This window comes from Onychostruthus taczanowskii, unplaced genomic scaffold (assembly GCF_017590055.1).
Source record: "Onychostruthus taczanowskii isolate IOZ18803 unplaced genomic scaffold, ASM1759005v1 scaffold33, whole genome shotgun sequence".
NCBI classification, from domain to species: domain Eukaryota; kingdom Metazoa; phylum Chordata; class Aves; order Passeriformes; family Passeridae; genus Onychostruthus; species Onychostruthus taczanowskii.
Genome location: NW_024500683.1, coordinates 2,311,785 through 2,337,560, shown reverse-complemented (window position 1 = coordinate 2,337,560; position 25,776 = coordinate 2,311,785). Strand labels below are relative to the sequence as shown.

At 36.0% G+C, this 25,776-nt stretch overlaps 1 protein-coding gene across 17 annotated transcripts in view; it reads left to right on the top strand.

Moving 5' to 3' along the window:
• Positions 1–25,776, top strand: part of RIMS1 (regulating synaptic membrane exocytosis 1) — a 305,714-nt gene that overhangs the window by 263,215 nt on the left and 16,723 nt on the right. For 10 of the 17 annotated variants that reach the window (XM_041410580.1, XM_041410592.1, XM_041410591.1 and 7 more), the window contains one exon: positions 3,795–4,027. The exons of 5 other annotated variants lie outside the window; for them this stretch is intronic. In XM_041410580.1, the coding sequence (XP_041266514.1) occupies positions 3,795–4,027 (233 nt within the window). The remainder of the gene's footprint in view (positions 1–3,794; positions 4,028–25,776) is intronic. 2 more of the 17 variants (XM_041410587.1, XM_041410581.1) reach the window with 1 other exon arrangement.

Below are 25,776 nucleotides of genomic sequence, written 5' to 3'. Positions count from 1 at the left end.
TGACCCCAGTGCTGAGGAGGATCCTCTGCTCTTGCTGGGGTTGGAGGGAAGTTTTTTTTAAAAGTTAACTTAAATTAAAAAAATAAGTTAGAAATCCAATTACACTTTTTCTATGCTGAATATCTGTGAAGTAATACACAGGTCCATATAGATTGTCATTCTTAATATGCACATCACTTATTTTGTTATGACTGTAATTAGAAATTCTTAGAAATAACATAAGACTTTTGCTGAACCATTCATCAGAAGAATTGCTAAAGATCATAAAATAATTGTAAATAAAAATTTAGTGAATTAATTAATTTATGACTTATGCTGATAAATATTCATTATACTTCTGCAGAAAACAGTTTATTTATTTTGTTAGGATAATTAGGTTTAAATATAATTTAATAATTTACCAATATTAGCCATAAGCCTGCAAAAGCTTGCATCTGCATTTAAACTAATGTTTTAACAATCCCAGCAAGTCTGGAAAGCAAAATAAAAATTTAGGTATGTTATTATCAAAACAGCTAAGTGCAAAGGGCTATGTTAATGCAGGTCCTTTTCTTGTTTGTGCTTCATAAATTAAGCTCTAACAGTAGTGCATAAAGCAAGAGTGTGAGCTAGGATCTTTTTCTTCAAGTGATAATCAGTAATGTAATGGTAAAACATTGTATTCTAAGGGTAATCAATTAGATGGTATAAGAATGCTGAATTTTAAATGCCCATTCTTTTGAGACTGTTTAGTTAATGACAAACTAGCACAGGGATTAGATGAACACAAAGAAAACTTAATCTGTTTGCTTTGTTATGACAAGAGGAAGCTGAAGGATCCTTGGTACTATCCCATTATGCCCATGTCTAGTAAATTAATAGCCATTTTGTACTAGTACACTAGAACATATTTCCTAGGAGAGTAGGACTTCATATTTGCAAGGTAAAAACAAGTACTAGATTAATTTGAATTCTAAATTTCTCTCAGTTTTTTAAATTAAGATAAATCTTCTAGTTCCCTCTCCCTGCAAAGAATCAAGAATGAAATTTATATGAGTCTTTGAAAAAAAAGCATTTTTTTCTATTATTCAGAAGCTTTCTGTGTTCCCTGAATTAGTGAATTCATGTGTCAAAAATATTTTTTTCCAGAAGTTACAGTGCTATCTTTTGTTATTTCTCAATTGATAGACATCACTGCCTCCTAAATACATATTTAGGAGTGAGATTAGAGTATTTCAGGTAAATTGTAAAAAAAAAAAAAGAAAAAAAAAAGAAAAAAAAGATGTGAAGGCTGGCATAAAAACATCATTATTTTAGTATTTATTGTATTCATACACACCTGCAATTGAGTAGAGCAAATTCAATAATATGGTAAATAATTCTTTATTTGCATGGCAGATTTTATAGTCCATTGAACTTTAGTGCTAGAAATTATAGGTTTATAGATTAGTATGTCAGCAAAACACATGTTAATGTAGCAAGAGATGCTCTCAAAAGAAGTATTTTCAGTTTCTTTCCTCTCTCTTACTGACATATTGATGCATAAATTCAAGAATTGACAGAATTGACAACTCCAAGGCTTAAAAATGGGAACAAAATGACTACAGAAGGGAAGGGGCTTTGCGGGGCGGCCATTGTTGGCAAGGTAGAAGCAGTCACTGAAATACAATTCCCAGTGCTGTTAGAAAGAAATTATCTCGGAAAGGAGTGGAAAGGAGTTGTCCATGTGTAATCAAAGTGTAATCAAAGTAGGAAGCAAGATCTCTCAAAGTGAGGCCTGTGTGATTCTGACGTCTCCTAGAACCTTGAAACAGGGAAGTGTCTCTTGCTCCAGAGAAGAAACCATTTAGCCGTGTTGCCTTCTCTCACCCTAGAGGACTTTTCATTGAGATTTGTGTATATATGTGTGGAAGATGGTATTTTTTGAAGGTTTGGGGTTTTTTCCCCATCTAAAATTCTTCCTAGAATGATTGAACATGTTTGTGTTTGCGCTCACATTTATGTGAGAGAGTGTGTGGTAGGGAGAATGGTGATAAAACAAAGGAATTCTATATAGAAACTTTTAAATTCATATGTCATATTTTTGCCTTTCAAACCCAAAAGCCAGTCAATCAAGTTTCTCTGGGACAGGAGGGAACACAACAGAACCTGTTTTAAGCTCAGTGTACATCAGATTGTCCACTAAAATGTGTTCTTGAATACTTTGGTGCGTCAAGCAGCTTTTTCTGTTTGATGGTATATGTGGTTTTTTTTTTGTTTTTTTTTTTGTTTGTTTTTTGTTTTTTGGTTTTTTTTATCTGAGCTTAACAGGAGCAGATTCTAAGTGCTGAAGATAGTTAAAAGCCTATGAAGAGGTTAATAGTGATTTTTCTATTAAGTGTTGTCTAGTCAAAGACTTAACTTTTCCGACTTCATTTTCAAAGGATACTGTGTTTTTTTATGTGCTCTTACCTATGGTCACACTTTAGTAACTTGGAAACTGCCAGTAAAACAGGGCAACACTGTTTTAATTGTAGTTTAGGGATACAATTTTTTATATTTTCCTGGCTCTGTCTTGGGACAGGACCGATTCAAACTCCACCAGGGCCCAGATCCATAGAAGTTACAGGATATTATATTTTCTCTCATTGACCCTTCATTTTCCCCTGGCCTGATTTCCTGTCTGTCTGAAACTTGCCATGACAAAAAAGCCTCTAACCCACTCTTTCTAATTTTGACTGGGGGAGAGGTAGTGAGGGGTGGATGGGAATGGGGCCAGAAGCAGACCATTGCATCTGCAGGGGACAGAACTTGCTGGGAGAGACCACAGGACTATTGGTTAACAAATGAATTTGACTTCAAAATACTGAAAACTGAAGGAAAAAAAAAATTCCTAAAATAGCATGTTACCAGTAGGTCTATTAATCAGCAATACAAGGTCAAGGAATTTCCTACATGCTTGGCTGATTTAACAACTGCATCTGAAGTGAGTCCAGCTGCAACTTAAATTTCTGCTTGTCTACAGAGTGGCAACTAACTTTATATTGCCTTTAGAACTAGGGCATTGCTTGGTCACAGCAGACTTAGGACTGGGTATTAGTATGTCCTGTGTGTATTTGAGACTGTTCTCTAAACTGTGTTTGTGAATACTTTATCCTGCCTCTATACAGTGGAGCAGAAAAAGGATTTGTATAGAAACATTCAAATGCAATGCAAGAGCTAAAGGAACTCAAACAGAACTGACAGAGTGATTCTTTTTCTGTCAATCAATGAAAATTCTAGTGGGTTATTAGGGATTTTGCCTCAAAATTATTTGCCTTCATACTGTGATTATTGCACTTACCTTTAATTAAGTGAGAGACTGAAGACCTAAAATATACTACATATTACATGATCTCTGTGAAAAGTATGAAAATTTAGATGACATTTTTATTTCTGTTAGGTCTTAAGGCTTTGGTGAACAGCACTGATAAGATGCATGTGTTAAACTACTGCCCCACATTAATTTTCTTTGCTTGTAAAATTGCTGTTTTATTTATTTCTGTATTGTGGGGATACAGAGAGGAAAGCTTCACATAACTTTTAAGTGTCTCTCTGTTGCTCTGAAAAACATGGGGAAGTGTTCATTTTATTTGTTCCCCTCAAAGTGGAGGACAAACAATAGTATTGGAAATATGTACTCCGAGGAGCATCAAATTAAGCTTTTACTTGTGAACCAAATAAACAGAAATGTATCAAGGCTTAAAATTAATTCACTGATTAAAAAAAAAGTAAGGCTTTTGCAAATGCTGTTACACAGACAAATTAACATGTTTGTTTTTACTTTGTAACTGTAGTACATTTACTCCTAAAATGCAAGGCAGACGGATGGGGACTTCAGGGAGGATCACAAAGAGCACAAGTGTGAGCGGAGAGATGTACAAGCTGGAGCACATTGACGGGAGCCAGTCGGACACGGCCGTCGGCATGGTTGGAACAGGTGGGAAGAAAAGGCGTTCCAGCTTTAGTGCCAAGGTGGTTGCCATAGTGTCTCGAAGGAGCAGAAGCACATCTCAACTTAGCCAAACAGGTGAGTGAGACACACACTCTTTGGATACAGGACTCTCACCAAACGTGGTTTACCATAATTTCATCTGTGGCATCTGTGTTACATGTATGTGCATATAGACCACTCAAGAGAGAAGATTTTCCAGCTGTAAATAAATTTCTGAGATAATAATTTTCTTTGATTATTAAACATCTGCAAGAAACAATATACAAATGTCTTTTAGAATTATGTGGTGTAGTTACTTTCTGTCCTGATCAATGGAAACTGTTGTCTCTTAGAAGCCTTGTTTACAGGTAGGCCAGGAAATGCAAAGAGACAACATGTTGGTATCAGCAGTGGATGATGGTTTGCTAAGACCAGCTTTTTATGTATGAATGTGGGAACTGAAATCTGAGCAAATGAATGGCAGTTATGCAACTCGGATCAGAGCTTGTACCTGTAGTGGCATAAAATACATTTTTAAAGATTACTTTTGTTTTTTAAGTCAAGAGTTAATACAATACTTTAATTTTTGTGAGTAATACTGGCAAGTTGGGGTCAGTGATTTCAGATAAATTAGATGATAACATGATGCTTCATTAGGAGCATAAGCCTTCCAACTCTTTATTGTGACTCCAGAAATCTTAAAAGCTTCATATCAGCATAGCCTCCAGGAACAAAAGCCCATACAGAAAGATAAAAAAGGGAAGAGGAATGTTTAAAGTCCCTGTCCTGCTCCTGAACCCCAGTGAAGACTCCTGCTTTTGTCTTCATTGGGAGCAGGACCTGACCCTAAGGGTCCTTTCTTACTAAGAGAAGGAAAACAAAGAGGAAAAGCTTCAGCCTAGCATGCAATGCACTCATATTTCAGCATTCCTCTCACATAGTCAGGGTATCTAAAATAAGGTAAGTAACAATATTGTTTATTTATATCATCAAATATTTCCCTCTTTTCCCCTGGTTTTCTTTGATTGCCAGGTGAGCAGTGGAATTGATCCTTTCACAGTTAAAGCTTGGTCAGCTCTAATAAGAAGATTGTTATACTTTTCTACACTACTCATGAATTTTAAGTCACAAAGTATATAATCATGCAGTTGAACCAAATGATAAATGAAACTGGTGTATTTGAAGCCCAGAACTGTAATTAATGTTGTGTTGTTCAAGAATGCACTGTGACTAAGTATGAGACTAGAATATAGATAGTTGTACACAGTAAGATGCTATTTTAGAGGTATCAGAATCAATGGCGTGCTCTGTAAGTAATAAAAAGTGGTGTTGTCATGTAGAAAGGATTTCTATGCTGATATTTTGATCCACTTAAAATCTGAGCTGTGACTTCCAAGCACTTCACAGTATCTTCTATTTAAAGCTCATGTTTTCCTAATCCTCTTAGAAAGGTACTATAGCTCTCCAAGTCTGGCTTAGAGTAAATTTCAAAACAATAGGAATTTTGCAAGGAATGGAACTTCTAAAGTTTTCCTGAAACTCAAAGAGCAAATCAAATATGAAAAACATGATTATGTATTATTCATGATTGTAAAACAGTTCAGAATCATCTTTACCTTGTCTTGTTTTGACTCAGGCTAAGAGTATTATCTATGGCATAATCAGAGCAAATAAAAATGTGTCATTTTTTGTCAGTCACTAATTTTGAGTTTTGTCAAAAATCAGTGAACTAAATTAATGCATTTTTTAGAACAACATGCACATCAGACTTGATAGATTTTCCAAATGACATTGGAAAACTCATTTAGAACATGAGTTCTTAGCCAAATGGATAAGTACTCATGTTCTAAATCAGGGACCCACTTCCCTTCCTTCCTATATTATACAAGATGAGAGGAGAAACCTGAAAATGTCTATTTCATTTTAATGTGTTGTGCAACTTATTAATGTCTCCACTATTGAGAATTATAGAAAATTTCTGTTTTGGCAATATAAAATATACTGGGTACTTCTTTTAAATTGATTATGTGTAAATTCTTTCTAATAGTCAAGGTCTGAAGTTTTGGAACTGGTGTGAAAATTTATGGGCCTCAAAAAGTGGTGCCAAGTAGGACCTTCTGGGACAAATTTTCAGGAACTGGAGGTGTTGTGTTGATGCAGTATATGTATTTTGAAGGAAGTATAAAAATATAGAAGTAAATATGTGCCCTCCATTGACTTGCATGATTGTAAGTAAGGGAAGCATAACAAACATAGTTATTTGTTTCTGAAAACTCAAAATAGAAGATCAGAAATAAAAACGCTGGTTTTTTTTTTATTTTTAAGTGTAGGTTCTATATTCTTATTTCTTATCTGAAATTCTAGTTTACTGCTGTCTGCAAAGCCACTAAAGTTTATTACTGTCTTGCTTTTGTCACTTGAAGAAATGGTCAAAAATGGCTGAATTTGACTTTTTGTAGCTAATTCTTCCTTTTAACATACTGCATGGGCTTGATGTTATATAAAAATGGAAGTGGTGTGTATGGAACTGCTGCAAGGTAGCTATTATTTATAAGATTTGATTTTCTATTCAGCTGAAAAAGGAGTGTGTGTGCGTGAGCCTGTGCATACATGTTTGTGTCTACACATATACACATGTGTATTTTGCACATGTGGAGCAGATCCTTGCATGTTGAAGTTAGAGGGACCATTAATCATTATTTTACACACCCTGTTCAGTGCTGTTGGAAAATATTTGTTCAGAATATGTGCCTTATAAATGATTAGTGAAAGAATTGGTTTCTATTTTTATGTAAATCTGCAATGACATTATGTATTTTTGCTGCACCTTCCTTTTGTGTTTAAGATTTCATAAAACTTGTAGTAACTGTTCTGTGAAATCCTTACTTACTATGTATTTGTTCATTGTGCCCACAAATTGGATAGATTAGACAGTTCACCAGGAAAAGCTTTTAATCTTCTTCTGACAATAATGAAAATCCAGCTCTTCTTATGTTATCACAGTTACAAAGAAGAAAAGGAAAAGGGAAGAAAAAAGAAGCAAAACTCTCCAAATGACCACAGAAAACTGAAAATAGCTCCAGGCATACATAACCATTTTAGCTGTAATGCAACTTTTCTAGCTTTCTTTGTCAGCCTTATTTTGGTAAATAAATATACACATATACACAGAAGAAGTAACTGCCAGTTTTCTGAATACACCAACTAAACTTTAAATCACAGAAAAATTATGGGGAACTAGCTTAGAATAAAAAATCATCATTAATTGTCTTGATTTTGTGTTACAACACTTCCTTTCTACAGAAAATCTTACCTTGTATTTTCCATATCAATGAGTGACAGTATTGATCATACCACATTTTGATTTGGGGTTCTGGATTTGTTTTGAATGAGATGAAAACTTGCGTAATAGGAGGGAAGAATTTTATCACACAATTTGTACAATATATAGAGACATAATAATGCATTTCAAAGTGGATAGAGACAATATGGGGGCTATCATCAGCAAAATGAGTTCTGGAGAGAAGGAAAACCCTAATCTCAGATAAAAAGAAGGGATCCCTGGATCCCTTTCAGTTCTCCTGCTATGTGCAGACATGCACCTTAAGAAAGCAAAATTATTCCTCCCTTTTGCTTTCTACCCCCTGGTCAGCAGATAGTGCTTCAGAAAGATCATCTATTTGTAGAAGCACACTTTTCTTTAAGTGCCAGCAGTGGCTTGCAACTATTTTGACACAGATGAGGGTGGAAGAGATGTAGAGAAGGAGAGCTAAGGAGATTAGAAGAATGGGCAGCATTCCTAGTTTGACATTACACTGACACCAGGTCAGTTTTCTAAACGAACATACCTTGCCATGTTTATGGTGTGAACCACAATGAGATTTTTGTGTGTAAGAACCAAAGTTATTTGCTTTCAATCTTCTGTTGGTGAAGTTCAACATCAACAACCTGATATGAAGCCATAGGCATTAATGTTTCAGAGACAGATTACATACCGTGAAGCAGAGCTGAAATCAAGTGTTGTCACAAGGTGAAAACAGAATGAAGAAAAATTCTTTTCATTTATGTGTGTCTCTGAAGTGGATACTTGGAGGGAATCTTGAAGTGTTTCCTCAGGAAGTAACTTGCAACCTGAGCAAAAACTTGCTCAGGTTGCTCAAATAAAATATACTTTAGAATTTCCTGCTAAAGTATATTTTCTGTCATTTTCTGTAATTTGCTCTAAAAAGAAGTGACTTACTCTATGTTCTTTTGAATTAAGCTCCAAATTCCCAATTTCAGATATAATTGTATCATCTAAGTGAGGAAATTGTTGCTGAGCAGTAAAGTTCTGATAGTGGTGCATCCCACAGTATATCTATGCTCTTTTTGTGAGCTCACTGTAGCTTAAAGAGCTCTTCCTCATCCAATTGATTGTCCCACCTGACCTTCCAAGATTGACCTTCCAAGACTGGTCTCAAGGCAGCTTTCTCTCATGACTGGATGACTGAAGTTAAGGTAAAGATTTAGAAAATAAAACCTCATCCATTTCTCTGTTGATGGAGACTGTGATGGTTCACTGGAGGTACTTAGTGACTGTTAACAAGCAGTCAATGTTGTGCAAAAAAAACCGCTTGCTTGGGAAACATGGAAATTTAAGCAAAGCAATGCTTAAATTGAGCCTTCCAGGCTCAGAGCTACCTCATTTCAGAGTAGACACTGGCATTAAAAAAAAAAAAAATTAAACCCAAACAAACAAAACAAAACCAAATACAAACAACAAACAAACAAACAGTCAAAACCACACATTCCCCCCCACCCCCCAGTCTGTTAATCAGTTCTTAATTTTCTCAGGGGTTTTTTTTGTTTGTTTGTTTGGAAATGCTGGTAGAACTATTTTTCTGTCCATCCTTGTAGTAATTTTATGGTAAAATGAGAGGTTTCCTACAGGTCTAGATAGTATGGACACAAAAAGCAGATAATAAATAAGAAATAAAATATGCTAGAGGGGGAAGGCCTTTGGGATAAGGATGGTTTGTTTGTTGTCTTTTTTTGGAACACCATTGCTTCTTTGCATAATTCTGTTTCTTTTTTACAAGGGTTGTGGCAACCTTTTCATGAAGTGGTCAGGCTTTTTTCTCTCCTGACATTTCAGACTGATTGACTGATTGATTGAATGACAAGGATGCATTTCTAACCATGATTCTTTTATCTCATAATGTGACTATTTTTTTTATTACTGTAGTGAAAGAAATTGTGCTTATTTGATAAGAAATAAGTGCTAGACAAAAGTTTAAAATACTTTATCTAGAATTCAATAAATCATCTATTTTTATTAGACTGGATAGAAAGCGTGGGAATCAGGGAATACTGGATGTCAAGAAGAAACCAGCAAGGACGGAGGCATCAACTGCATTTATTAAAACAGAGAATGTCTGTTAGTTGAATTTAAAGACAAAACCCACAGGCAGATTTTGTTGATATTTGATTGAGAGCTAGTGTTTATGCTGATAGAATATGATGATGAAAGTGATTTAGAAAGTATATCAGTTCCTGGTAATCCAGGAGAAGGACCCTTGGGGATAGTCCTGTGCTGGGCTGTGAGTTAGACTTGATGATCCTTGTGGGTCCCTTCCAACTCAGCTTATTCTGTGAACATCCTGGGATTCAGTGATGGGTGAACTTGAAGGCAGAATAGTTTTTCTGAGTAGTACTCACTGAATCACAGAATGTTCACAAAATAAGCTGAGTGAAAAGCTGGGTCAATTTAGCTTGCAAGTTCATTCCTTTAGGAATGAGTAATGAAAAGTTTCAGATAAAAAAATGCAGAAGAGTTTTTGAATCTGAAGGACAGCACTATCAGAAACTGCTATAATAGCAAATTGGTATAAATTGTTTACAAATAACTTTTATATTTGTATCAAAATTACAATAAAGTTTCTAACAGTCAGAAGAGAGAGAGAAGTATCTTAAACCTCTCAGAGCATTTAGCACAATAGGGAAAGCTCCGTTTTTTTCTTGTTGTTTGTTTCTTATCTAGCATAATACCCTTTTGCTGTTTTCACAGGATTTCTTTTCTGATATTACATTTTTGTATTGCCATCTCTTGTTCATCCAAGTGGAATCCTACAAGATACCAGATTTTCTAATGGCAGATTCAGAAAATTAGCTTGGAATTCAGAATTAACATGACTCTTACAGCTATAGATTTACCTCACAGGTTGAACCTGGTCTACTGTAAATCAAGTGTTGTTTTCTGTTTTCTTAGAGGAGCATTTCCAAATATCTGCTTGTGTTGGGCATTGATCTCTGCAAGAATGCTTCATATTTACACATGAGCTTCCTTACCTACAGCCATCTCTGTTTTGTTATCTTAAGTCTATAGGGTTTCAAACTCTTTTTCTTAACTTTAGACTGTGTGTACTTGAAAAGTAAGTTTCAGCAGCCTAGCAGAAGTGTGGTGGTCTGTCCTGCAGCTCCCTCATTAGCCTTGCTTGTCTGTTCAGTATTATCTCTGTGACAGTCTTCCCTATCTGGGTTGGGTTTTTTAGCCAGATCAGGCCCTTAGAGCTTGCTCTACGCAGTTGTGATGATCCATGAGGATAATGGCTCTGTTGCACAAAAAGAAGAATGTAGGGAGATTGACATTTAGAAGGATTTATCTTTTCAGCCAATCTAAAAAAGTCTTTAGTGAGGCAGCAGGGATGGTCATGGTGCCTTAGGGATGGTTTCAGGATCTGGGCTCTGCACCTGACACCCAACAGGAAAGAGCAACCCTGGTCCTAGAAAAACTCTGAGCTGCTGCTACACCCAAATATTTCTGCTGCAAGGGGTGGGGAAGAAGGGGAGGGTAATGAGCAAACAGATGAAGAATATTGAAAAAAAAAATAAAAATGCCAGATTATTTTCATGAGAGGAAGTCTTTTTTCTAGTAATGATACTAAATTCTTTGAAACTCTTGAGTGAATGCAAGCATGTTCTCTTTTATTTACTGTTGCCGTCTTGCTGAGGAATTCGCTACCCTGAATAGAAACACAGCTCAGTTCCAGTTACTCATCTTCCAAAAGATTTCCTAATAAGGGCTAGTATTTTCAAAGTCCCACTGCTCTGTTGAATTAGTGCTACATGTGGTTCTTTTCCTTTTTCCTGAAATGCAAATTGTGACTTCTTCTCCTATTATGCAGTTGCCTGACTTGTACTCAAAAGTATTGCTCCGCTTTTGTATTTGCAGCTTCTCCTAGATTTTTAAATACCAATATAACTGCAGCCATAACTGTTCTTAGGGCTATTTCCAATATGTATGTAGCTTGGGGTTTAGGAAAATTTATAGCTTTCCAAAAGTATAATCTTGATTATGCCTAAACTATGTTATGCATGTCTTGTATAATTTCAAAATATGCCAAATGTATTTAATAAGTGTAGCTTCACTGCTATGTTTACATTGTATTTTCTTATGAAAGGTAGAAAAAGGCCTACTTATAGTTATGACTAACTGAGCTCTGTTTAAAGAAGATTTTTATTTGCTTTCTTATCTGATTCACACTATGTTCACAAGTTTTACTTTGTGCAAGTATAAACACAGAGTTGAAATGATACCAAAGTTATGACAGAAAAAGGAAATAGAGTGGTGCCAAAGGACTACCAAGAGGGAAGAAAACTGTACTATCTTCACATTAAAAATTTCTATGTAAGTGCCTCTCTTTAAGAGAATGTCAGTCTAAAACTTGTATTTTATTACTCTTCATATACTTCATGCCTGATTAGATCCACAGATTGTGTTCTGGAACTTGTAGAATTTTAGAGTACCTGTAGTGATTCAGAGGAAAAATGCTCTTCCTCTGTGGTGCAGGAATTCACTCCTTTCTCATGGAAGAATAAATCTCTCTCTGTTTAGAGTCAGATGACTGAGTTTAATTTTGATAGACCTGATTTTTTTTTTACATTCAGAAGCAGTCTTTTTCTTATCTAACATAAACTTTGATTTTTTTTTTTTTAATTTAGATAGCCTGTTCAACACAATATTTCAGATACAGGTATCATATCCCTAAATTCAGTAGAGCCAAGAAATTATGCAGTTTGGTAAATTTTAGAAAATAAAACTGACTTTGTAAAAAATCTCGAAGGTTTCTTTGGTTTGTGTTGGGGTTTTTTTGGTGGTTTATTGTTGTTGTTTGTATGTTTTTTGGGGGGAAGTTATTTTTTTTCGGGGGGTTGTTTCTCGTTTCATTTATAGAACATTTTTAAAAATCATACTTTTGATGATAAGATTTTGGTAGGCTGGGTTTAAAAAAGATTCATTTAGTGAATCCAAAGAAGCATTAGATTTAGAGACATTATTTTAATCTTATTAGGACTTTTACATGTGAATGGGAAGATAAGCTTTGAGAGTTTTTTCAGTAATTTTTTTTTTTTTTTTTTGGCCAGGGATAGAACTATTAGCAACAGAATCCAAATAAAAAGCAAGAAACCTAACCTAGGACAAAAACATGTTGTTTATGAGAGTTTTCCAAGGAAAAAAATTATGATGATGGTGATAATAATAATAATAAAGCAACAGAATCCAAATAAAAAGCAAGAAACCTAACCTAGGACAAAAACATGTTTTTTATGAGAGTTTTCCAAGGAAAATAATGATGATGATGATGATAATAATAATAATAAAGTTTGCTGCTTTTACTGCAGCTGATTATGTTAGTATATTTATAAAAAAAGCTGTATATAAGATAGCTATGTAAGTCTGCAATACAGCTAATGGCCCTTAGATACTCCAGATTCTGTATAATAAGTAATGAAATACGCAGAACTCAGTATAGTTATGGAAAAATATTAATATAAATTTTTAAAAATTATAATTTTTTCAAGTTATTAAGGTAGATGAAAGATTATTTCCAACCTAAAAGTTTATGATTCAATCTTGAAAGGACAAAATCTAGCTTGAGTATTTCTTAAAATATCAATGAATATGAGTGTTTTAAATAAAATGCTACCAGTGTCAGAGCAGGTATTAGTTCACTAAACATTTCAGTGTTGCTGAATCTTTTTTTTTTTCTTTAAAAAATTTCAGCTGAAAACTTTCACCCAGCTTTACAGATCCCTCTTGGTATGTACACTCTCCAGCAGGAGCTTTGCATATGGATAGGAAAGAGTCTGAGCACAGCTGAGGCACACTCTTAAAAGCATTTTTTCAGTACTTTTCAGATATCAGGAAGGGAGGTTGGGTTCAGCTGGCTGAGAGCCAGGTAACAGCAGCATTGCAGGACACGAGTGGACAGATGATAAACAAGGACAGGCCCTGGCCTTGCACCCACAGGCATGTCAGGCAGCGTTTCTGCTCCCCAGGGCTATTGGCCAGTCCAATGTTGACTTTATTTCCAAGAAGAGAAGGAGCAGCAGTTTAATGTAAACTGTGAGACAAAGGAATTAGATCTCTGATTGTATAACTTTTATTACCCAGAGTACTCTTCATACTTTAGATGGCATATAAATTAAATGAACATAAGTAATAACCACTTTGGCAAGTCTTAAAATAGAACAAAGATAGAAGAGATGAAAACAAGCACCTCATACTACTTGCTAGTTCCAGCTTGCTTCCTAACAACCAGTCTGACACACAAGGAGGAAGGAAAAGGGGAATTGAGGCACCCAATTAATTTCTTCTTCTTTAGTACACGGCTTGGCTCTTCAGTGGCATCTGCTTGCACTTCATCCATAAACGTGGCTGATGTGCAGTGGCTTTTGTCCCCTGGAAGCGTCTGCTCCCTGTGCTTGTGAATGGCTTTCACCAAAACATACCAGAAGTGACAGGTTCCTCAGCAAAACAGTCTCACTAGCGAGAATTTTACAGGTTCATATTTGAATAGATCCTTTTATTTTTATGCTGTATTTTCCTTTTTACATGTACTGGTATTTAAAGTATTTAAATTAGATTTTGAGTGATTTTTGACTGCTCCATTTTAGCCAGTTTATTGCACTTTAAATTTTCTTCAAATTGCCAAGAAAAGACAAAGAAAAGAAACAATCCCAGGAAGTCAGAGATGATGGGATCTCTAAGTCACTGGCATGTTGTCAAAGTACAAATATTTTTTTTATCAACTGTGGCATGTTTTTACCATTTTCATTAGGCTTTTGAACGTTCTGCCAGCTTTTCTTTATTTTGACAAGCAGTTTTTAGAAGTGATTTCCATATAACTTCCAAAAGGCATCCAATAGTGCAAAGTAATGTCTGTTTATATCTGTATTGATTTCTCTGGTGGTGTTAGGTGCTAAGTATGTCTGTTTTTTGGTATAACTTACTCTGAGTACAGCATAAAAAGACTGTGCAATGCTGAAGTTGAATTGTTGTTTCCTTTTGTACAAACCTCAGTACAGTTACTTAGACTTCAGTACGTGTGGCTTCTGTGTATCCTCAGGTCTGTCTCAGCTTGCTTGAATTTACTGAAATTGGACAATTTGCTTAGATTTGCAGACTGAAGTCTACAAATATTTAACTGTAGTGCCATAGAATGATTAAGACATTCAGAAGGCTAAAGATTAAACTACAGTATTTGTTCAATGAACTGTTGTGGTTTTATCCTCAAAGTTACCTTGAGAATGGCTTTGAAATTACTTAATATTTATAGACATTCTTGATGCTCACAGACAGACACTCACATATAGTTTACTTCATTTACCCATACAGCCATTTTTCATATTGCAAAAATTCAGTTTCTGATGTCTAATCACTTCAAAAGGTTCACTTTACCAGTAATCTTAGAAATTAGATGTTTTAATTCTTGGAAGCTCTACATGTCTGGCCATCCTAGCAGAAATTCTCTTTGTGATGGAAGCTTGACTCTGCTTCAGGTCGAGCCCGGTCAGTGCTAAGCCCAGAGGAGGCAGTTGTCTTTCTGCTTTAATTCTGTGATCTGTGAAGCACAGAAATTTCATGGCTAGATAAGATAGGGTGGGTGCCCAAAACAGTTCCTGCCTTTGAAGCTTGGGTTAACTAGGTACCTTTGATTTTATGTGGTGCTTGGAAAATATCGGTGTGAAACACTACTTAAAGTCTGGGGGGGTGGGGGTGGTGTGTTAATAGTGGATTTTGTGTCTTTGGGAAAAGAATCAGTGTCTTGGCAATCCATTTATTTGTGATGACTTCTCTGGTTTCAGAACAGAACTTGTCAGATTGACAAGTTATCGTAACACAGGTGTCTGCAAATGGATTTCCTGTTTACAGAGCATGTTAAAATACCCAAAAGCTCTTCCAGGCAAGAATATCAGGGTCGCTGTTTTCATTAGTTTTGTTTTCACATGGCTCTTGGTGACTTTATTTATAGTTCTACCATTTGATTAGATTTGATAGTGTAAAGTGGTCTCTCTCAGAGCATAGCCAGACTTAAACACTGAATTAATTAGAGATAGATGTGACCTAGGATTTATGTAAAAAAGTAGATAAATTTGACCCATTACTCTGTCTTTAAAAGTTATTCTACTAACGATCTTCTGTCTGAACAGCTCTTTTCTAGAGTTCATGGTCAGGGCAGGGTGAGGAGATTTCTTTGACAAGGCTCATCTGCTTTCTTCTGTCTGGACTCCAAACATTAACTGGGAAAGATGTTCAAGGGGCATAGAAAAAAACCTCCAGGTTTTATACTGGTAGGGTTGATTTGCTTTTTGCATAATTAAAGTTCTCCACTGAAGGAGTATTTATTGCTGGAAAAGAAATAATTCACCAGGAAAACATTTTGAGGGAATCAGTTGCCTTTAACTTAGAGGCATACCATGTTAGGGACCAGGTTCTTCTGCCTAGGTAGAGATACTCCACTGCATTCTGAAGGGGTCATCACTTCAGAAAGGTCACACACAGGACCCAATCTAGTAACCATATCCTGTCTCCAGAGTTCTCAGTAGTGATCCTTGTGAGGCACAACCTCCTCAAGAGCTGGGTTTGGAAGAACTGATTTGCATTTATATTGTGCTTTCTTTTCTTCGGATGTTGAAAACCTCACAGCTCTGGGTACATATCACAGCAAGAGAGTTATCATGTGTTGGAACATCTGTAGCATGTGCTGGAACAGGCAATTTTAATGTATTTATGCAGGGATTATAGTCACAGATCAGGAATTAGATCACAGGAGTTGAAACTTTGTCATTGACTGGGGAATCCAGGAGAAAAAGTTACTTAGAAGGTGGTGGAGAAAATGTGATGAGTTTTAGTAGCAGTTTATGGTTTTCTTTAACAGCATGTACATAGTGGCAAATAGTTTTATTTATTCTTGCACAAGAGGTATTTTTATGCTCCATGCTTGCACATAGGCCTTTACCCTATACTCTGCTTCTTGGAGATAGCTATGTTTATAGCCAACTTGGGAACATTGTTAAGAAATTTGATGGAATCCCCTTTTAGCCAAGGTGCACGCTCTCCCAGTCTGCCTCACTGCAGTTTCTGGTCCAAAGTTTGCCCATGGCCAAAATCCCAGGAGAGTGACTTTTCTCAGTCAGCTACCTTTAGATTGTAGCAGGCTACCATAATGCCATTTAAAGTATAGTGATTTGGCCAGGGGACACTCTGTAGAGGGCAAAAAGCCCTTCTCCAGTCCTAGTCTTTGTGGTCCAGAGACACATCTTTCTGTGCAAATGCTGATGACTGAATATTTGATATCATGTATTGTTCCATTTTGAATTTAAAAAATAAAGACCCAAGGTTGCATCTAGAAAGACTTGAGCACAAATCTTCCAGCCAGTATTTCCCACTGCTTAGCTCTTCTAGGAATCTCGTGAGTCCATCTCTTTCAGATTGTGTTTTTCTCAATAGACCTACATGGTACAGCTGTACTTCAGGAGCTGGAGAGGGATTTGGGATATAGAACATGAACCCTCTCCTTGACAACTGGAAAGGTGCCGTTTTTCAAAGTGGACCAGGAGGTGCAATCAGAAAGGTTGGGAGTAGTCCAAACAAGTATAGGTGTCCACAACACAGCTGTCAGTTCATCACTTCAGGCTTGCTTTCTAGGCAGCAGAAAGAAATGTTCACTTCCACGCATGGCTTAACCATCTTCAAGTAAATGTCTGAAATAGTAAAAACTAAGTGACCCCTAAAATGTCTGGTTTTCTGTATATGCTCTAAAAGGAGTCTGGCATGACCAGCTCCAGTGCAGCATCTATAAACACTTGAAATTTAGTGAGCTGAGTCTTACTTGGCTGTGCCCAGCCCCCTTAATTTCCCAGCCCTTTCCTTGGTCCCCCTCAGAAACAAGGGCTTTCAGCTGCCCCAATCCTTCATGGAGCTGAATCCTGCAAGGTTTTCTGTTGCTTGTCTTGCACGGAGGAGAGGTACAGGGCAGAGTTGCTTGAATAGAGGAGGTCTTAAAAAATAACCACCTCTGGGCTACACAAAGTAGCCACATTCTTGTTCTTGCAGCTCTACAATAAGCAACACTGATAAGCAATAAAGCTATGCAATAAGCAAACTGTGTCAGAGCACCAGGGTTGAACCTGATGGGTGATAGCTGGGTGATAGCTACGTTGAAATTACAAATGCAGGAGTGCCTTTGGCACATTTATTTTCCATAGGTACAACTGTATTAAGATTTTGGATTCTGTTTTTGTAAATTTTGCTGAGATGCTGTAACTCTCTACCTCATAAGTGGTTTCTCTCATTTGCTCTGCTGATTGCTCAGCATCCACAAGATGTAGTTTTCTAAGATTCTGTGTGAATGCTGGACTCTGTGTGAATGCTAATCAAGAGGCACAGTTATGTGTGTGTCTGTTTCTTATTTTTGTATTAATTTTTTGCACAAAAGGAACCATTAACATGTTTATGTTAAAGAAAGTCAAGTTGTCAGCCTCAGAAGTAGTGCCGTGGAAAACGTTTAAGAAGCCCATTGGTTAATTGTTTTAAATGTGATCAAATGTCTGGTGATCTCCTTAAATATCTTACTTTTTTTGATGAGCAAATGTCATCATTAAAACTAATACTATGTAATTACTTGAATCTTTCCAGTCAAAACAAAAACTGAATAACCATCTACTTGGAAATGTCACAGTGAAATGTAAATTTATTGTGACTTGAATTAATTGTGCTCTCAGCACAACTGTCATGATCCAAGCCTTTCATACATCATCATCAGTCAAGTAGAATATGTAATACCAGCACCTGTGATACAATGTCTATGATGAAAGTATAAGTAGTTTAATTTTTTTTTGCGTGTGTGTACTATTAATAAAAACATTACTTTTTTCTAGGATATGGAACTGCCAGTTTTTGCATGATGGGAATATAATAATGCTCTTAGTCTTGAAAGGGCGGCTGGGGAGCACAGCAAGCTGCAACGTGTTGTCACTCACCCAGTGCTGCCCTGTGCCTGGTGGTGGTACACTGAGCAGTAAAAATGTTATCTTACTCTTACCTGGGGGCTGTGTGCCAATGCTTTTGTCAATACTATGCTTTCTTAGTATTGTTTAAATATTACTTTTTGCTTATAGATGCAAATAATCTGTTGCTAAAACAGCAAACAATATTTGGACAGCATGAAGTTTAGTTGAGTTAAAAATGAGGAAGAGAAATAGGAAGGCAAATCAAATATCCAGCTGGATCAGTGGCTGATCCCATAAGGGAGGCTAAATGGTGACAGAGGAGACTGAGAGGGATCTCATCAATGCCTGTGAATATCTCAAAGATGGGTGTCAGGCAAGGAGTGAGGGCCATAAACAAACATGAGGGTGGCAGAGCACTGGCACAGGCTGCACAGGGAGGTTGTGGAGTCTCCCTCTCTGGAGACATGTAAAACCCGCCTGGAGGTGTTCCTGTGTAACCTGCTCTGAGTGACCCTGCCGTGGCAAGGGGTGTGGTGTGTATGGTCTCCAGAGGTACCTTCCAACCCAACAATTCTGTGATTCTGTGATATCAATTTAAGGTGACAGATGTGACATCTCCTGACTTTCTTCTCATGTTTTACTCTTTATCTGTGTTCATGTGGTGCCCATGACTACAATATTGACAGTACTTATGACAGAAGCTATATACCATAGAGAAGTAGGATCATCACTTTTTGTTAAAAGAATTATGTATGAAATGAAGTTGCAAAACTGAGAAGTGAACATTGATGCTTTGCATTGTAACATTCTTTTTTCCACTTAAAGAGCTTCCCACAGGCATGCCAGTCAACATGTTAGCTGCACAGGTAGTTTCTCTTTATGCATAAAAATGGCCTCTTTGCTGGTGGGATATGCTTACTTTTAAGAAATCAATTGTCTTCACAGTCTGATGCTTAAAAATCCCATTGATTTCAAGGCTTAAGAATTTAGCAGCCCAATAAGACTGTTCTGTGGAATAAATGGATGACCTTTTGCAGATTTTTTTTCTGTTGTTCAAAGTTTTCTATTCTCTTAGAGCTGTAGTAAGAGTATAGCAGTCATTTTGCAATCCCAACTGGAGCAAGAACTGCTATCGCTACTATTTAAATATGTACTGTTGGACTTTGTAGTGCAATTTATTTTATGTGCTCTTAATTCATGTTCTGAATTTTATAGTTCATGTCAGACCTCTTTACTAGTAGAAATGGTTCTTTGTTCTTTGCATTGTTGGCAGCCATAGACCTTAAAGCATTTTACAAAGGAACGGTAAGTGCCATTGTTCCATTTTATTGAGGAGCAAACTTCAGGACTGCAAGTGATCCTCTGAAAATCCCGCAGTCTGCAGAAGAGCCAAGACTTCCTAAAAAGCTTACAACTTTATCTGCGGGGTTCAAAGACATTTATAACTGTTTGACAGTAATATAGTGTGCATGTATATGTGTAGCCACTTGTGTGTAATCTTTACACAGAGGTATTGTTTTAAGGAAAGAGTCTGTGGAACATTAAATTTCCTTACTTTAAAATGCATCTATATATCACTTACATATTAAACATGTTTAATAATGTTTACAGTATAAACCAGGACAGTGTTAGCTTTCTTGAAATTGGGATCTGTGGCTGAAAGCAATATAATGTTTGATGCCCAAACATGCTAAAGTAGGACTCAGCTCTGTGCTGCTGGGGTATAATGTGGGCTGGCTTAATTTAGCGTCTTCATTTCTTGTGTCCTCCCTGTAAGAGTGTTTCTGTTTGGGGGATTTTAGTTAATTACTCTTTAGAGGTTACTTGCTTTAAGGGTAAATACCACAGATCACTCCTTGCAGTGTAAAGTTAGCTAAATGAGCAAATAGCAGTACCTGATTAGTTGATGTGCTTTACTGTTATATTATAGAAGGTGTGTTGACCACAAGCTGAGTCAGGACCTGACTGTAAGTAGATTCCTAAAGTCTTTTAAGCTGGGAACTCAGTTGAACTATGAAGAAATGCATAGGATATGTGAACAGCTCATTAATTAAATTAAAACAGATTCATCCATCACTGGGTTGCCTTGCAAATGTTATGTTTATACTCACATCCTTTTGACTGTTCTTTTAGCTTATGTTTTGTACTTCAGAACATAGCATGGTGACATTTGTTATCCTTGATGGCACAGTGCTGAACTCTCTGTAACAAGATGTTTTCATTACAATTACTGGGTTTTTTTACCAAAATAATAATTATCACTGTCAAAATGATCCCTACAAAATACCTGAAAATACTGTGGGTAACTGCCTTGCTGAATAGGAAGGTGGTATGATAAGAGATCTCTTAAGTGTATACAAGATGTCTTCTACCCTTTGTAATTTTGAAGAAAAGCAGACCAGAATTTCACCCTGATTCTGAGTTGGTGCTTTATTTATCATTGTGTTGTTGGGATGAATAGAACAGAACATAATATAAACTCACAGATTGAGAGTTATATTAAAAACATAAGACTTCTTTATATAAATCATATCCTAGTAGCAAATATTTCAAATTTTCAGGCACCATTTTGCTGGAACAGGAGTTTATAGTCAAGTTAACTTTGGTTTCTAGAGTGTTTTATTTTCCTTACCGTTGAAACAAATAATGTCACATTATAAAAGTATTGAAATTTTCTTTAAAAATGATATATTAAGTATCTTCATAGTGGTGAGGTCCAGTCCTATGTATGCTTCATGGGGAATTGCCCCATGGAGATCTATACATAATGAACTTGGACTTGGTGAAAATTCTGCATGATTTTGTGAATATGTAAGACAAAAAAAAAAACTTCTGGATGTAGGGGAAAAGAAAATATTTAACAACACCATGCATTTCAGATTTGTTCTAAATAACCCATGCTTTTATATTTTGTTTGATATACACAGTGACTCTGTGTAGCCCAAACTTCCTTTGAGGATGACAGAAAAATGTATAGAAATGTTAAGGCCTTTGAAAAAGTTTTGGTCTTCATTGGGCATCTTCCTCTTTCCCAGTGTGGCATTTCACATAGTGCAGTCTTCAGAGAAAGACCACCACTGGGCAAGGGTTAGAAAAATTGATTTTACTTAAACATTTCAATGGAAAAAACATAAATTATTCTAAGAATTTTTCTGACTATATATTGGAAGATCTTGACTTGAGAGAAATGCTTTCAATTTTCCACTAGAATATGTTCTTGTTAAAAATTAAATACATATATTAGAAGCTGGGAAAAATAGGAGATATCATGAATAAAAATATTCTTTTAAAGAAGTATGCAATCAGGCACATTGTGAGAAAGGATTATTAAGTAAAAAAAATGATAGATTTGAGTCATTTTTCAGTTACATTGTCTCCTGTTACCACTGAAATGCAGATTTCTTCTCACTTCAAAAAACTCACTTCAGAAGAAGGTGGAGATTGTGTTCATTACATATCTTCAATGCTATGTCACTAACAGGGTAAATCTTGTTATTGCAGACTCTTTTTCAAAAATATTCTTTTTCTAATACCTGACATACTAGTTTTGATATTTTTCATAGCCTTAAGATGGTGTGTTTAATAACATATAATTCTGGTGATATAAAGACTGGAAAATAGTTATTAAAATATCTATGTATGATATTTAAGTTTATTCAAACTCACTTTTACATTGTTCTTATTCTGGCAGTAGCTATTTCTTTTAATTTATCAAGGAGCTTTACAAAATCTGTTTTATGATATTTGCATGCCCTTGATGTCATCTTTCACTGTGATTTTATTAGAAGTTAGCTACCAATTAGATAATTGTATTATGTCCTATCAGACCTTACGTAGTCAGGAAGGTAGTAATACCAGCTTTATATAAACAAGCCATGCTTTATGCACTTTTTATTTTTTGTTGTTTAATCTCAAATCTTCTGTCATATTAGATTCTGTTGTACCCATGGAGTTTTAAAGTCTGACCTATTATAGAGGGTATAATAACAAAACTGCATGTTTCCTTAAATAGTATTTCCTAATAATAACGGAAGACTGTGCTCTGATCTTTGATTTTACCTTAAGTGATTTTGATTTATTGTGTACATAGGAATCTTTTTTTTTTCTGTGCATATATTATGTTTAATCATTATTTTGACAGCATCTTACCTGTGTGGAATTTATGTGTTTTACTTTTCCCTGCTATTTAATTGGCTAATGTTATTTTTATACCAGCCTGTACTTCATAGGAGCTACCCTCTCACACTTAACACACACCCAAAAAGAACCACTCTCATTAATGATCACAATAATCCTAGGCAGCAAATAGAGGTTTATCTCTCGGTTCCAATAAAAAATACTATCTGAAATAATTTGTGTAATAGAGATAATAAGAGATTAGTGCATCTGTTCGAAAGAGCCTGACCTTCAAACCATTAGCTCTGCCAGATTCAAGCACCATGGTGTAATCCTGCTATGAAAGGCAAGTTTGTTTTACTTTTGTATTTTATGATCTTCATCCATGAGCTAATATATATGGAAATCCCTGGAAAGATGTAGTACTGCTTGGCTTGAGTAATAGAGTCTAAAGTTACTGTAAAAGGCGTGTTTCTGTTTAACCAATAGTAAGCCTAGAACCATGAAAATAAGGTTTGTTAATTACATTTTGATTTTGTGCTGTATGCTCTGGGGAGCCATCTTTTTCTCTGCTACCCACAAGTAAATTCAGAATTCATACTGGCTGATTGATCATTGCAGATTTTCATGTTTGTTATTATGATGTGGATTTTAAAATTTCCCTTTGTACAGAGCTGTGCAATTTTCTGCTGTCCTTTCTCATTTTCTTTTGCGCTGATGCTGATGTGCAAGTTTTATTTTACAGTTTATCATTAAATGGTTGTTATTTCTTCATCTGTGATAGGTTTGTTAGTGTCTTCTATACCCATACAGGAGGAAAATTTAATGCTCAATCATAGTGTCTGCTTTTGAGTAATACACAGGGAGGAAAATGGCCTGTTAAATGGTTCAAAAGTAGTGAAATTAGCTTTGTATTGTATTTTTGTTATTAGCATACATGGAACAACATTTCTGGATATTGTATTAGTTCAAGACAAGTTCCTTTGATCCTTAAACTTGCTGGCATTCATGCACAGTTGCATTAAAACATGTCTTTCATATAATGTTCTATTTTAGTTGGCACAGCAGTTTGGAAGTGTTTTCACTTCAGAAATACCTAGAAGTTTGGGAGGGAATCAGGTTTGGGTTTTTTTTCTGTAGAGATAGGCTGTATTAGCACCACTTTTTTTTCCTCCATATCATTCTGCTTTATGTTTGAAAGGGCTTTAAAATTTTGCAAATCCACACTCTCTGCTTCTATTTATTGGCTGTAATTCAGATACTCTCAAATATTATTTTATTATATATATGGCTAATTCTCCCTTGTGCTTGTATTTATCTTAGCTTTTTGTCATGTTTCTAACAGATTATTTATATGATAAATCTATTATAAAACAACCCAACAGTCACAGTGAAAAATCTTGCTTTGTAGTAAAAAATTTAGTGTCATTTACCAGGGAGATCACAGAACAACTCTTCCTGTATTGGTTTGCTTTTTGCCTCGTGCCTATTGACTGTTGTCTCATCTGCTTCACCATTTGGAAAGGCAAGTGCTTCCTTGCTAAGCAAGGTTTGTAACCAAGAGAGGAGAGCTGAGGAAAGTGAGAAATGAGCAGCCATAGGAACTGCAGAAATAACCTATAACTGCCTTTGATGGAAAAATGCAAGGTGTTACAGAAAATCCTGCCATGTCACACTGCTCCCTACCTTGCCCAGACATCAAAGCAGTACTGATGACAGGTTTTTTGTGCTGGAGTCTGTCTGTGGCACAGCTGAACTTTTATATCTTGTCAGTAGTGTTTTCCTCAGAGGGTATTTGATAATGAACATAAACCAGCAATACTGGATGCAAACCTTAGGATTTCATAGCAGAGTTATGCTGGAGCATTCACTTGGGAAGTTTGGCTGAACGATGTGTCTCTGAAGCAGGTCTTTGTGTGCAGTTGTCCACTTTCAATAATATAAACACAAAGGAACAATTATATCTTAGAGTTATGCAGTGTTTATCTAGCACAGATCCGCTGCCCAAGGCATAGATGTTTTTACCCACAGATGGCTGTAGCTAATGCAAACCAGAGTGAATGTAATGCCACAAAAAGCTCTTTGGAAATGGAAGCATTAAGTGACTGTCTCGCTCACTACTTACCTGTCTTAACTACTACTGTGAATAAAAAGCTGTTTCAAAAGATAAATTCTTGCACCAGGACCACTATTAACTGGATTTGAACTCTAGTTGATCAAAAGAAAGAGCATCTCCTGAGTTTCAGCCTCTGTTCTGGAAGTTATTACCTGGGCTGATCTCAAAGGTGAGAGGTATTGTCTGCACATCATCCCAACCTAGCTGGCTTGGAACTTTAGATAGTTACATTTAAAAAAAAAAAATTCAAGAGCAAAGTAAGCATTAGCATAGGTACTTTGGCTGAAAAAGAGCATGGTTATAGTTTACTATAGCTGAAACTTCGGTAGGATCACTGATGGTGCTACAAGGGACAGCAGTGCAAACAAGGTTGCAAAAACAACATGCAAAATTTTGTCTAAAGTTGTAGAAAGTTAAATAAAAGGTTATTTGAGGTGTGGTACTTTGGAGGCTGCCAAGAAAAATTGACTTTGTGAAGTTTAATATTTCAGGATTCAGTGGTGGAAGAACAAGCCAAGTTTTTGATCAGCCTTTGTGCTACACATCCAGAAGAGTAAGTCAAACAGTTTTAATCCTGGAAAGGGGGTTTGGCCCTACAAATAAGAAATATTTGGAATGATTTTTCCTGGGATTAGGAGAAGAAGCATAAAAGAGGAAAGGCTGTGACCCAAGGAGCTTTCTGAAAGGCTGCAGAGCCATGGAGCTTTCCCGGTGTGTGTTTTTTATTTCAACTTTAACCCTCTGTTGAGTTTCCCTAAGCAAGAGCCTGTATGGGAGGGAACTTCTGTGCACTTGACACAAGTGCAGTGCTTTGAGTAAAACTGCTCAAGGTGGCAGGCAGGTCCTGGAGCCTTTGCGAGGTGCAGGCTGAAGACAGGTCTTGGGAGACTGACATGCACACATAAGCAGCTCCCAACATCAGCATTTCATCCCTACCATGGTATTGTATTGAGATTAATCTTTCAATTTAATAATATTTTACTTTTTTTTTTTAATTTAACACACATCATGAGAGAATTACATACCATACAGCTATGTATTTTTCAAAAAGGCAATATCACCTTCTAAGCATGATTTCTAAAATTATCTAGAAGATAACTTCTAGATAATTTTAGATAAACTATTGCACTAAATAGGAAATCTGTGCTTAAGCAATGGAAATACATGGAAATTCTGCATAGGACTGACATGAGATATACTGCATCACTACTGGGGAGGATTTTGAGTTTGTCACCTCTACAGTATTTGCAGTCTTAAATTGTTGTATGTTTATTAGTTGAAATGAACAGTTTAATTTGTGGCATTTTTCTCCTGAATTATTTAATGATACTTGAAATAA